This window comes from Falco cherrug (assembly GCF_023634085.1).
Source record: "Falco cherrug isolate bFalChe1 chromosome W unlocalized genomic scaffold, bFalChe1.pri SUPER_W_unloc_1, whole genome shotgun sequence".
In the NCBI taxonomy this organism is placed as follows: Eukaryota; Metazoa; Chordata; class Aves; order Falconiformes; family Falconidae; genus Falco; species Falco cherrug.
Genome location: NW_026599288.1, coordinates 2,991,520 through 3,004,026, shown reverse-complemented (window position 1 = coordinate 3,004,026; position 12,507 = coordinate 2,991,520). Strand labels below are relative to the sequence as shown.

Sequence of the window (12,507 nt, the reverse complement as noted above, 5' to 3'; positions counted from 1 at the left end):
GTGCTATGACAACATGTTTTACATGTCCTTCTTACATGAGACCACAGTGATGGAGGGCTGGACACAAACACAAAGAGGAAATTGCATAGTGCAGCATCTTTTCTTTGGCTTTGCTACAGAAAAGCTAGAGCACTGCACAGCAGCTTGGACTGTGACCACCTTGGTGAGATACATAGAGCACTGGGCAATCTCATATCCCTTGCCTCCAAGTAAATCCATGCCTAGATTAGCTGCAACTGATTAGTAGGGTAATTTTAGAAGCGATACCTTGTTTATGCTAGAGCATGTCTGTCTTCTAGTGACCCAGAGCTCTGATTCATACCTAGAATATATGGACACATTTCTTCTCTGAGCAGAAACCAATGATGAGCATGCAAATTTAAATCTCACTTCTAAAGGATGGAGGTAAAGAATTCTTGCTTCAGATGTGCAAAATAGCTGTACAGAGGTTAAATTAGACCTACATATTCATCATACATTGTTAAAGTCCCATGCAAAATTACTTTCTTCTTATTTAGGGAATGCATGTTGTACACATGGCCTCATCTAAACTTTTTCCACTTTGGAAAGCAAAAACTAATTTAAGTTCCAGAGGATGGAGCAGCCTTCAATTATACAAGTTAAAAGATATGTGCTACAGTTCATAAGGAGTACATGTACATTATAAATTAATTTAATTGCTCTACAGAGATGTTGATCCTAATTAAGACTTCATTGGCTTTTTTCATTGAAAACAGTTAAAATCGCCTAATTCAGCATGAAAAAAATGAAGAAAAAATAAATGAGGAGTCTTTGTATAAGGAAACTGAATTTCTGCCAAGTTTTAACTCACCTGTAAGCCTGGGAGGGGTTTTCTCCTTCTTTGTCTCAGTACCTTACCCTTTTCAACTGAGACATAGCTGGGGGGGTCAGAGAGGCAAAAGTCTTGGTCAGGTGGTACTTGTCCATTTGTGGTTTAGGCAACTCCATTTTGTGGGTCTCAGATGTATCATACAGTTTCATACAATACAACTCTGTTAGTTCAGGATGTTCTTTTCTGAAAATTATGCTATCCAAAACAGCTTCTGAAGAAGGAAAGCAAAAGAAGATGGGGCAAAAGACTAGTAGAAACAAGGAAACTAAATGCACAAGGTAAATTGAGTGAGGTCCTCTGAGTCTCCTGGGTCCTGGCATCTATGATGCCATGCCTATTTTTCCAGTTCACTTCTCTCTTCTCTTTATTCCTCCTGAGGAATGTTTTCTACATCATTATCTCCACAGATTTTAACTTTTTTCTTCAGTCGCCATATAAGTGTACACATTAATATGTTGCATATTAATACAGCATATCCAGTTTCTGAAATTCCACACCTTAAACTCTCTCCAAATGCAGCACTAGAGAAGTAGATATACACTGTATACAGTATCCCTGTCTGCTGCATGGAATGAGCTAAAAATGGTGTTGATGTAGTTTCACAAGTTCTATATAGCTGGGAATTTAGGGAACACGTGACAAGTGTGTGAGGGCTTGGCTTCTAAAACTTATAAAGTAATGTGGATATTAGCATCACCACTAAAGGCAGTTTCCATAATTTTCAGTTGTTGTGCTGTTATGTGAGCAACAGTAATACTAAATTAACTAATATTTCTGTGAAGGTCCTCTGACATGTATAAAATGCTATCTTTATAAAATATATAAAGCTTAAGTGGATACATGAATGAATTTTCATTTTGTAGGTGCCTTTAGATAGTAAAAAAGTGGATGTTTTTTTTCTGACTCTTCCTTTTATTGTCCTGACAGTACAAACAAGTGGAACAGTATATGTCATTCCACAAGTTACCTGCTGAAATGCGCCAGAAGATCCATGATTACTATGAGCACCGCTACCAAGGCAAGATCTTTGATGAAGAAAACATTCTCAATGAGCTCAATGATCCCCTTAGGGAGGTAAGTGTTCAAGTATTTCTTCATAATATGGAAAACTTTAATGTCTCTGATCTTTCTGTGTTGAAATGCTCTTTCTGATTCTTTTCTGTAACATTTAATCTCATTTGACCATCTACCTAGTCAATAAACAACCAGGAGAATAAATTTTGTATTAGATCAATACAAAGAAATAAACACACTATTCTGAGCCAGTCTGTCGGAGTCACTGCCACACAAGGATGTCAAAGAATAAAATCCTGTCCTTAAGTGTTAAGAGAAACTCATGGTCTTCTGCCATTCTTTAAAATAGAGTGGCTAGACTAGAACGGTCCTGGGTGAAAGGTTTTTTCTGTTCTCCCTACATGTTAACCAGATATCTGTGTGGATGAAACCACTGAAAGCCATCAATGAAGGGAGAGCTCCTCTGTTTCATTCTGTGAAGTAGCATCCTTGATTAAGATGGTCTTTACAAGTGAGGAAGCTGGAATATGACATACAAACCATTAAAAAATATCTTTTGTTAAAACTCTACTTTTGTACTCCAGTTTTGTTTTTTTAAAATGTTATGTTTTGTGTGGAAGCAGTTGGAATTTTTTTTGGCAAGATGCTTGGTGTGGAAGAAAGGCAGCATTCATCTTACTCTAACAGAGGTAGCTGCTTATTCAGAATATAAATCTGACTGTTTTCAGTTGGCATATTCAAGTTAAAAGAAACGATGCTATGCCTTTTCATGGGCTCTGAGGCCACATCTGTGTTATTATAGTCTGAAAGTGGTCTCTCTCCTTACAAAATGCCAACTGGTAATGGGGAACAGTACCCAAAATTACATGGTCTGACAATTTAACAGTACAGATGACTGAATTCCAATGCCTGGACCCATTTAATACCCTAACATAGATGTAGGTTGAGTCTTTTCATTATATTGTGGATTTGTAAGTGTTTTGGAGGGCAGGTGGAAGGCTCTGGCTTCTGCGCTGCCTCTGCCAATTTACCCTGCAGCTCCCTTTGGTATATTTTGAAATGTCAAGAGGAGAATGCATTATAAAAATATATCATATAGGACAGGAAAAGTGTGGAACATATTCCTAGAGTACAGTGACAGTCAAACCATGAATCTTGACCAGTATGGAGCTTTTGTTTTGTTAAAAAAACAGGTGCATATACAGACTCATCAGTCACAGACAACAGAAACAGTTTCATCTACTTCTGCTTTCAAGTAAAGCATTTCTCCATAAATGAAGCCTAATACCCTTCCACTGCAAACAAACAAACAAACAAATAAATAAATTATCTGTCTTTTCCTTCCTCCTCCCTCCTTTTTTCCTTCTTTCTTCCCCTCCCTTTTTTCTCATTGCTTAAGAGCAAGAAGGCAAATTTGGTTAAGCATAAAAATCAGAAAGCACTTCAGGGGAGAGATCAAGCATGGAAAATTTTAAAAAATTAATGAGGCACTAAAACCATGAAGTAAGACTAGAATTTCACTGAAGGAGCGGCTTCTGATTTTGCTATGATCATGCTGTATTTAGTGTGTTTTCTTTGTTTTCTGTTTTATATTTTTTAAAAATAATTTACTCAGTAGAGTGCATTCCTCAGGAGCTACAGTCAGCTTGTACACTGCCCTGATGACAACACAGTAGTTGTTCCAGAAAAAGTTGGGTTTTTTTTTAAAAAAAGGTAAGAACTGGACAGTGGCAATGCCAGAACAGGTTTCCCAATTAATCTGTTCAAATTCTGGCTGCAACTCACGCACTGTACCCTGAAAACATGACTTGGATGTTTGCTTAGTTTAAGTTTTAAATTATATTTTAGCTACTGCTTCAGTATGAGCAGTTTGGTAGGGTATGTAATATATATTTGGTCAGTGTGGGTCAGCTTTCCCAACTGTGTCCCCTTCCAAATTTTTGTGCACCTCCAACCTAGTTGCTGGTGGGATGGTGTGAGGAGCAGAAAAGGCCTTGACTGTGTGTAAGCACTGCTCAGCAGTAGCTAAAACATCCCTGTATTATCAACACTGTTTCCAGCACAAATCCAAACCATAGCCCCATACAGGCTACTATGTAGAAAATTAACTCTACCCCAGCCAAAACTGGCACAACCTGCCACATACACACTCTCTCTCACTGTAAAGAAAGCCTAGCTGACTAGCTTAGAAAAAAGGCTACATCTTCAAACAGCAGTTGACATGTGAGTTAAATTCTGCCTTTCATAGTATTTGCAGTTAACTATATCTCCCTCATTTCTTGAGGTAGTAATTAGCAATTGGTAGCAATTAGATACATAAATATCGTCTTTGGTTCTTTGGCAGACAGAGATTCTTGTGAAGTTTTCCAGAGTTTACATTTTTTAATTCAAAGTTCTTGCCACCTATGTGCTTGAACATCATCTGGCATCAGAAGGCCCTAATCCCAAAATTGTTTTTTGTAACTGTCATGACACGAAGAGGAGATGGTACAGACAAGAAAAAAACCCCCAAAAACAATGAACACAGCTAAGAGAAAACTCTTCTAAAAGGACACCTGAATTACAAAAGTTAAAAGACATATACATAAGCAGTTTCATCTAAGAACAGAGTGTAAGAAATGTCAAACTGGCTCAGCTCTGTCATTCATCTAAGCCACTAGCCTCCCCTGCAATGCCTGCAGGTGGACACCCAGAGAAGAACAGGGTAAGTATGGTATTTCTTTCTTCCTAGACTCCAACTACTTTCAGTTCAAGGAATCCTCTGAGACTGATTTGATTTGTCTATTGAGTAATCCTTAATACAAATCTCTTACAATTACTTATTTACACTCCTCTTGGATCCACATAATCTTTCTGCAATCACAACATACTTTGGCAAGGAGCACAGACCTGTACCCCACTTCGTGAAGTACCACCTCCTTGTCTTGGGCCTGAACCTGGCTCCCAGTTTTTTGGTTTTGATGGCCATTAATTCTTGTGGCAAATGTGATCGTACAGTCAATTCCTACCTACCCTTTACATGCTGGTTATGATTTTTATAGACTTCTATGAGAACATTCTTAAATTGTATCTTTTGAGGGTAGAAAGACCTATTCTACTTAATTCTTCCTTACATGGAAGCCAGCTCACCTCCATGATCATCCTTCTTTCCATTCTCAATTTTTTTTCCTGACTCTACTATAGCCTTTTAGAGATGAGAGTACCAGATCTGCACCCAGTATAATGATGTTATAATAATATGAATAATTCCTTTCCTAATAATTCCTAACATTAATTTGGTTTTTTAATAGCTGCCAACCACTAAGCTTACTTTTTTGTTTTTATTATAACTGTAAGAGCTAACTCTAAGAGGTAATGGATACATTACTTTATTTGCATTTGCCTATGTGTATCACTTAACATTGCTCTCCATCCGTAATTTCCAACCAGCCCATAAGAAGTCCCTTTTAATTTCTTTTTAACAAGCTGCTTCATCTTTACACAGTGCCATTTATGAAATTGAGCAGAACTGTATGAAGTTCTTGGCCCTTTTTGTTCCCATACCTATTACAGTCTAATGAGTCAGGTGTAAGATTCTGAAAAAGATCCTGCACAGTGCTTAGTGTTTCTTTGAGTTGCATTTTGTGACAGTTCTTGCAAGGGAGGTAACTCTCATACAAAATAATGGAAATCTTCTGTTACTGGATATATAATTTTATAATAGTAATTGTATATAAGTGAAAACAAGACTAAAACCAGATCAGTTTGGTACATGTAGACAAATTGAGTATATTTTTAGAGAAAGTATTTGGTCCTTTCAAAATCAATTTTAATTATCATCAATTTGGTAACTTCACTATTCTTCCCAGTTGTTAATATTCTCCTTTTTCTCATTAAAACTTACTTCCTTTTGTAATATCTTTCCTTCTATTTCATATTTATCTTTATATATCACAAAACATTAGATTATGATTTAGACTATGCTATAATCCCATGAGCAAAGGATGAAATATCTCTGGAGTTAATAGTATGAGGCCAAAATGTGGTGTGGTTAGAGCATAGTAAGCTTCAATCCTTTTCAATAGTGTAATCATTCTGATTTTTGGATACAGGCCATCAGGCCATCAAACATTAAAATTATAGTAGAAAATAAAATGTTTTTATTAAAAAAACAATAAAGTATCAGAGTCAATATTAAATTATTGGAGATTTCAAACATTTTGCTTCCATAACAACTTATGTCCATAAATTTAGATTCATAAAAGACAGAGGTAATTGTTTCATTATAATCCACTGTGCATTTTTATATGCAGTGAACCTTGGTATGAAGCTTAAATGGCAGAACTAGGGAAAATGCATCAGAATTATAAATGTAGTCATGCAGGAACTCATTTAAGTATCTCTTTATATAGCTATATGGACAGAGTGAATACCTCTTCAGTGCATTAAATGTTTTTTTCACACAGACATAGATAAAACATTACTTTAGTTCATACTTTGGAGTACTGAAGTCATGAATTAATTATGCAGCACATCAGTCTTGCAAAATAAATACTGATATACCACAGCATTATTTATTGGACAAATGCAAAAAAAAAAAAAAAGTATTGCTATTTTTCAAAGATCTGTGTAAGGTATGTCCAAATAATTGTCTAAGTATACAAGGCTTGAGCAAATCCCTGAAAACTTCTTAGAAAGGACTATAATTAAGTTTTAAAGATTAAAAATAGCAATGAATGGGACATTTTAATGTTAGAAATGGGCAGACAATCACCAGATGATTGGATTATTGTGTTTTAAGATGCTCAACCCCACCAGCTGTGTGACATGGTAACTGTGCACACTCAAATCTGTTTCCCAGGGACCTAAGACAATGTAGTTTAATTTCCTGAACTATGGGGAGTGTGTTTTCTCCTCAGTTTTTGAGACACAGCTTTTGAATTGCCAACCACTTTCATCACTGTTGCACATATTCTAGAAACTTTTATCAGAGTCCCTTCTCTGTTTGACATGCTTTGTTAGCAAATCTGTCCTGAGCTGAGACATGCTTTGTCAAGTCCAAGATCTAACTGCTTCCAATCATACAGATAATAATGCACCAGCAGTTCTTAGTAATTATGAACAGGCTTGCACCTACAAAATTCCTTTTTCATAATTGTTTAATAAATATTTCAGACATGACAGTTCTTTCGTGAGCTCTTCAAATAACTAATCCAAATCAAATCCCCACATCTTAGCACAGTAGTTTTCTTTCATAAAACAGTAGATTGTTTGAGAAAAGTACTAGACTATTTAGATGCATACTATATGCTGTGAGAGATGTCAAAGCCCATTATAGAAAAATAAGTCCAGTCTGTGCCTGCTCCAGTCTGAACTGCTGTTCTGAAGAGCCGAAGCAGAAAGGTTTTCTTGGGCACCAGGTCCAGTGTATTGAGACAATAGCAGCTAATGTAACGAGTGCTGTCCTGCAGAGGAGAATTTCTCACCTTTGCCTCATTCAGTCCATTCAGACCATGCTTCCAAGTGTCTGTCATGTCTCAGTTTTTAATGGAGTGAAGGATTGTTCAGCTAGCTGATACCCAGGTACTTTAGGAGCAGCAGATGAAGCGACAGGCATTTTTTACTTTTTTTTCATGTAGCTTCTGCTGAAAGCCAGGAAAAGTTACTACATATTAGACGATGCTTACCACAGCATGATCATTCTTATTAGGTCTGAATATGCTATTGCAATTTTAAATGGAGTTGCAGATTTTTAGGAGGTTTAAAGTAATAACAAATTACTTCAGAAGACTTCTGAGTTAATTTTCCTTATGAAATCACATTCTTTTAACACTGTGCTTGCTTTGGTTTGGCTAGTGTTCTCTCTAGTAGGATTTGGAAAGTTTTAGTTTACTCAGCTAAAACCAAATTATGTGTCCTTTACATTAAAACAGTAAAAGTTAACACATGTTCCTCTGAACCCTTTAGAGAACAATTGAAGATAAATTAAAAATAAATGAAAATTCTTGATGCAAGGCTGGAAACTGCATGCTCTGTTTTAACTCAAGATTAGGAGATGCAGGATTTGGCTACAAGAAAGCACTCTGCTACCTGTCATTGTTCTCCATTTTCCACTTGTGGGCTTCTGCAGTAAAGAGTTATTGCATAAGGGGAGCATGGGAAAGGGAAGAGGGGAAGCAGAGAGCAGGATGCAGTCCTGATCCCAGTAGAAACACCAGTGCAGACAAGACAGGAATACGTGGTATGGATATGCCCATGTCTCTTTCCTGTAAATCTCATCCTTGGAGGTGGTGAGAAGGAACTTCTTTTCCTTCAGTTTCCAATGTGGAATTTAAATTCTGGATCCAGAAACAGGATAAAGTCTTTTGAAGCATATTTGGAATTGGTAAAAGTGCTTTGGGGGTCATGTAATACACAAGTTTCTGTGTTGAGTGGGCACCCTTTAAATGTGCCAGCATCCATGAAAGTCAACACAAATAAAGATTAGTGTTGTGACTTACCACCAGCAAGAGATAAATATGTCATGAACTGTTTGATGTAGAAGCAAATGCATGTGCATATTTTTATGCACTCAGCTATACACTAGGAATAGTAGTAACAGCATACAGAAGGGTACACAGTTTTTCCCATGCATAAATTTGGAGTTTCCTTTTAAAAGCATGTGATCCTAAAGGCAAGACAAGGAGAATGAAAAACAACAAAGCATAAAATGCTTTCTGAATGCACAGTTATGGACTTATTTTCCAGTTGGTAAACTGGTGATTTAAGAAGGTAAATCTTGTTAAAGCTGTGGGAGATACTCTGCACATCATAGCAATGCTAGATCTTTGTTTTGCTTTTTTCCTAGTGCCACTTGAACAAGAAAAAAAAGTGCCTTTTTTTGAAAGCAAAGTGCCTTTTTTTGAAAGCAGCACAAAAATCTGTCTAAACTAGTTTTGGACTATTGGTGTTATCTAGCAAATACAGTAAGCAAATGCTAATAATATTTTCTTCAAAAATTGTCTTGCAAGCTAGCCAAATGTGGAATAATTTTTCTGATGTCTTACTACCTGAAAAATTGGGGGTGTCCTCCTCAGTTGCAAAATAATCTTTTGAAAATGTAATATCCATATAAAGCCCTCTTTTGATGAAGAGTCTTTATGCAAGAGATTAAATGGAAATGGGAAATTGCAAAAAATATTTTTGTTTATTCATAAGCTGTTCTTCTAATATTTCAGTGGGCTTGTCTGTGTCCTATATTAGTGCTTGAAATGACTTATAGATGGAGAGATAATGAAATATAGCATGATTTGGATGCACAGGGTGTTGTTTAATTTAGAGATGTGTCTAACACTGGAGGAACATAGTGTTTGATATTTATAGTGATTAACAAGAATCTTCACCTTGGGAACTAAACTACTGTTGTGCAAGACTGTTAGAGATGAATGGAGTTAAAAGCTAGTGCAAAATGTAGATTATGACACTGTGAGTACAGTTACAGACTTCCCGGTAGCTCCTGGACTGAGTTCAAGGTAATTGTTTTTATCTGTTGGCTCTGTCTATTTTGTGATACCTTGACAGTCTTGCTCGGTGGTAGCACTGGATCCTTAGCCAGTTTCAGTAGGAGTAGAGCACTGACTTGGAAGGAGTTTCCCCAAGAGGATTTTCATCTCCCAGATTGTTCTGCAGAGTCTATGTTTGTTAATTTTCTTGTGAATAAATCCATTTTTCCCTCCTTTGCAAAAAAGCAAAAAAACCCCTGTGACTGGTAGAGAGGATACTAAAAAGGTGTCTAAAGCACATACAATTGCAAGTTTTATGAGCTGATCAGTGCACCTTTGTGTGCTCTGATCACTGTAGTACATTTGAAGCAATGGATGGTGCCTTGCTAGAAGGCTAAACTATTTTGTAGATAAAATAAATACTTATGTGATTATATATACTGTAAAAAAAAAAAAGTCACATTCTTTGTAATTAACAGTTTTAATTTTAGCCTGGGTTGTTTCAGCTAGTCATTAGATAACTGCGTAACTGAAAACTATTTAATATTTATTTCTGAGATCTTGTGAATGTCACTTACATGTATTTAAAAAGTTCATTTCATAGTGAGAAATTTTTTCTTGCACTAAATTGAGAATCAGGAAGCAAAGATAGATCTGTATGTACTAAAAAAACTAAGAAAATAGTAGAACTGTCACAGCACTCTCAATACTAGCTGGCTGTAACAAGGTCTTTTACCATCTCATACCAGCATACACTTCATACAGTCCCTCTACTACCTTCTCCTCACCTCATTCAGGTTGTGTGTTCTCTCTTCTCTTACTTTTTCCTCGGCTGCTCTCTCTTCACTGGTTCTCAACCACTTAACCAGCCACAGCTGCACCTTATCTACATCAACCAACCCACCACCCCTGAAGCCAACCCACAGTTGTATATTATCAATGCTAATTAACCCAGCTTCATTCCACTACCTATAACTACTTAGAATCATTTGAAAAACATACCTGATGAGAGCATTATGCTGTGGGAGTTGGACAAGAGATTATTTGGGAAATACATTGGTTAGTACAGGCATACACAGTCCTTGAAACAAAAATCTAGCAACTTGTATCACTCATTGCTAGATATTGTATTAACACTTGGATATTTATGAAAGCTGGTGTTTTCTTAATCATCCACATTTCATCAAGAGTAGAAAGTCTCTTATCAGTAGAGGCTGGAAATAAAATAGTTCACGCTTTTTAGCATCTGGCACAAAATAGATTTGCTACAGAGAGATAGAGAAATGCTGCCAATATTATGTGTGGATGGCTTAATATATAACAGACCTTGAATGGAATTAAGAGGCAATGACATCTGTAGACCTGCTGAGCAGAACTGGAGGTGTATGTAGCTTGCTTTGCCATTCTCTAACACCATACACATTCTTCATAATATCAATACTTACAACAGTGGAACAAACTTAGAATGCGAGAAAGAGGTTAATACCCTTCCTGAGACATTATTTAAAGTTCATGACTGGCCTATATTTAGGCCACCATGTGAGAAGTTGTTTGCTGAAAATAGATACAAATCATGTGTCCTTGCAGAATACATAACATCAGGACATTTCATTTCCAAAGAACATAATTAGAACTGGGAGCAGAATCTTCTGTCCTCTCTCCTTTTTGCTTGTAGATTATAACTTCAGTTATACAAGCACACACTCTTACATAAGTTATATTAATGTCTAAATATTTAACTGAAATGAATTTGAAATATAATGGAGCACATTAATTAGTTCAACTTTTATATTTTTTAATATATTTAATGTACAAAGTCTTGACAATGATTTGCCTCCTAGTTGTAATGTGACTCCTTCTTTGTTACTCTGATACCATGTGCACTTGTTTACATTATACACTAATGGCTCAAATACTGGCCTAAAATTCCTTCAAGTTGTATTCCCTAAAGGCCTTATTTTTTTAACTTCTGATTGGTACCTGTTCTACAGCAGATGTTATCCCCAAATTAAATATCTTTTTTTCAGGGCTAATTGGCCATCCCAAGATCTGCCATTATTAAACATGTCTGCCTACTGGATATTTAAAGAGTCTGATGCATTACTTTTACTCCAGCTTTTATTACTATTCCACATAGGCTTAGTCTATTCCTGCCAGTTTGCCTTCTTTTTCCTCCACATGATCTGCTATCGAGACTGTTCTTGCTGTCACCATGCCTCCTCAGAATTTCTTACCCTTTTTATACCTCCCATGGCATTTATGCATCTCTTTCCCCTGCAGCTAACAATTAGTCAGTGGTACTCTCAAGCAAATTCTATCTTTGGGGCTGTATGGTTGTCACTCTACTAAGTTATTTCCAGAGACTTCATCTTCATTTTTACTATCTGATATCTCTTCTAGAGCCAACTTTCCATGTCTCACCCTTTCATTTGTAACTGAGCAGCATCCTCATGTTTCACTGTAAAACTGGGCTTCAGAATCTGTGCGTTCAGTATTTTTCTACATCTATATGCTTGTGCTCCAGCACAGCAGACTGAATGTGGGACATGAGTTCCTTACACTCATGTTGCAAGTTGCTACTCACAACACAGCATCACTGAGCCCTTGCTCCTGATCTTACTCCAGCAGCCTTTTCAGTAGTTTCATTTAGAGGGCAAATTCAAATGGTCTCATAATTAGCTTGTCCCAGTCACATAGTAAAGCAGTGATGAAGGCTGATTCAGAATTAGAAAAGGGATTGTGCATCCTCCTTTCTTTTATATTCTTCTGTTATATATAGATATGTACATATATAGCTGACGTATATATTCTAATACACGCACACACAGAGGCATTCAGGGTTCTGTCACACATTTGTCTAAGAAATCTAAATAAATCTTTTCATTTTTTATAAATGCATAATGCAGCAATGTTTAGATTTTGTGTGTTAGATTAAGTTAGGAGTTTGCTGTTTATCTGTATCATAATATAGAGTAGGCCTTCATTGAGTAGTTACAAAGCAAATTAGATGCAAACAGAAATGTAATTAAAACCTCTAAACATAACTTCAGTGTGGATATTTCAAACTCAGCTAATTGGGATTTATCCAGTATAATCAGTAAGATTTAATTTAAGTCATTTAATAATTTTAGAGAGAGAGGCTTTGAACCAACGGGCTTTTAATTCATAATAAGAAGTGTT

At 36.3% G+C, this 12,507-nt stretch overlaps 1 protein-coding gene across 1 annotated transcript in view; it reads left to right on the top strand.

The window, feature by feature from the left end:
* LOC129734855 (potassium/sodium hyperpolarization-activated cyclic nucleotide-gated channel 1-like) overlaps window positions 1-12,507 on the top strand; it is a 196,864-nt gene that overhangs the window by 143,942 nt on the left and 40,415 nt on the right. The window contains exon 5 of the mRNA XM_055700188.1: window positions 1,781-1,927. Coding sequence (XP_055556163.1) covers window positions 1,781-1,927 — 147 coding nt within the window. The remainder of the gene's footprint in view (window positions 1-1,780; window positions 1,928-12,507) is intronic.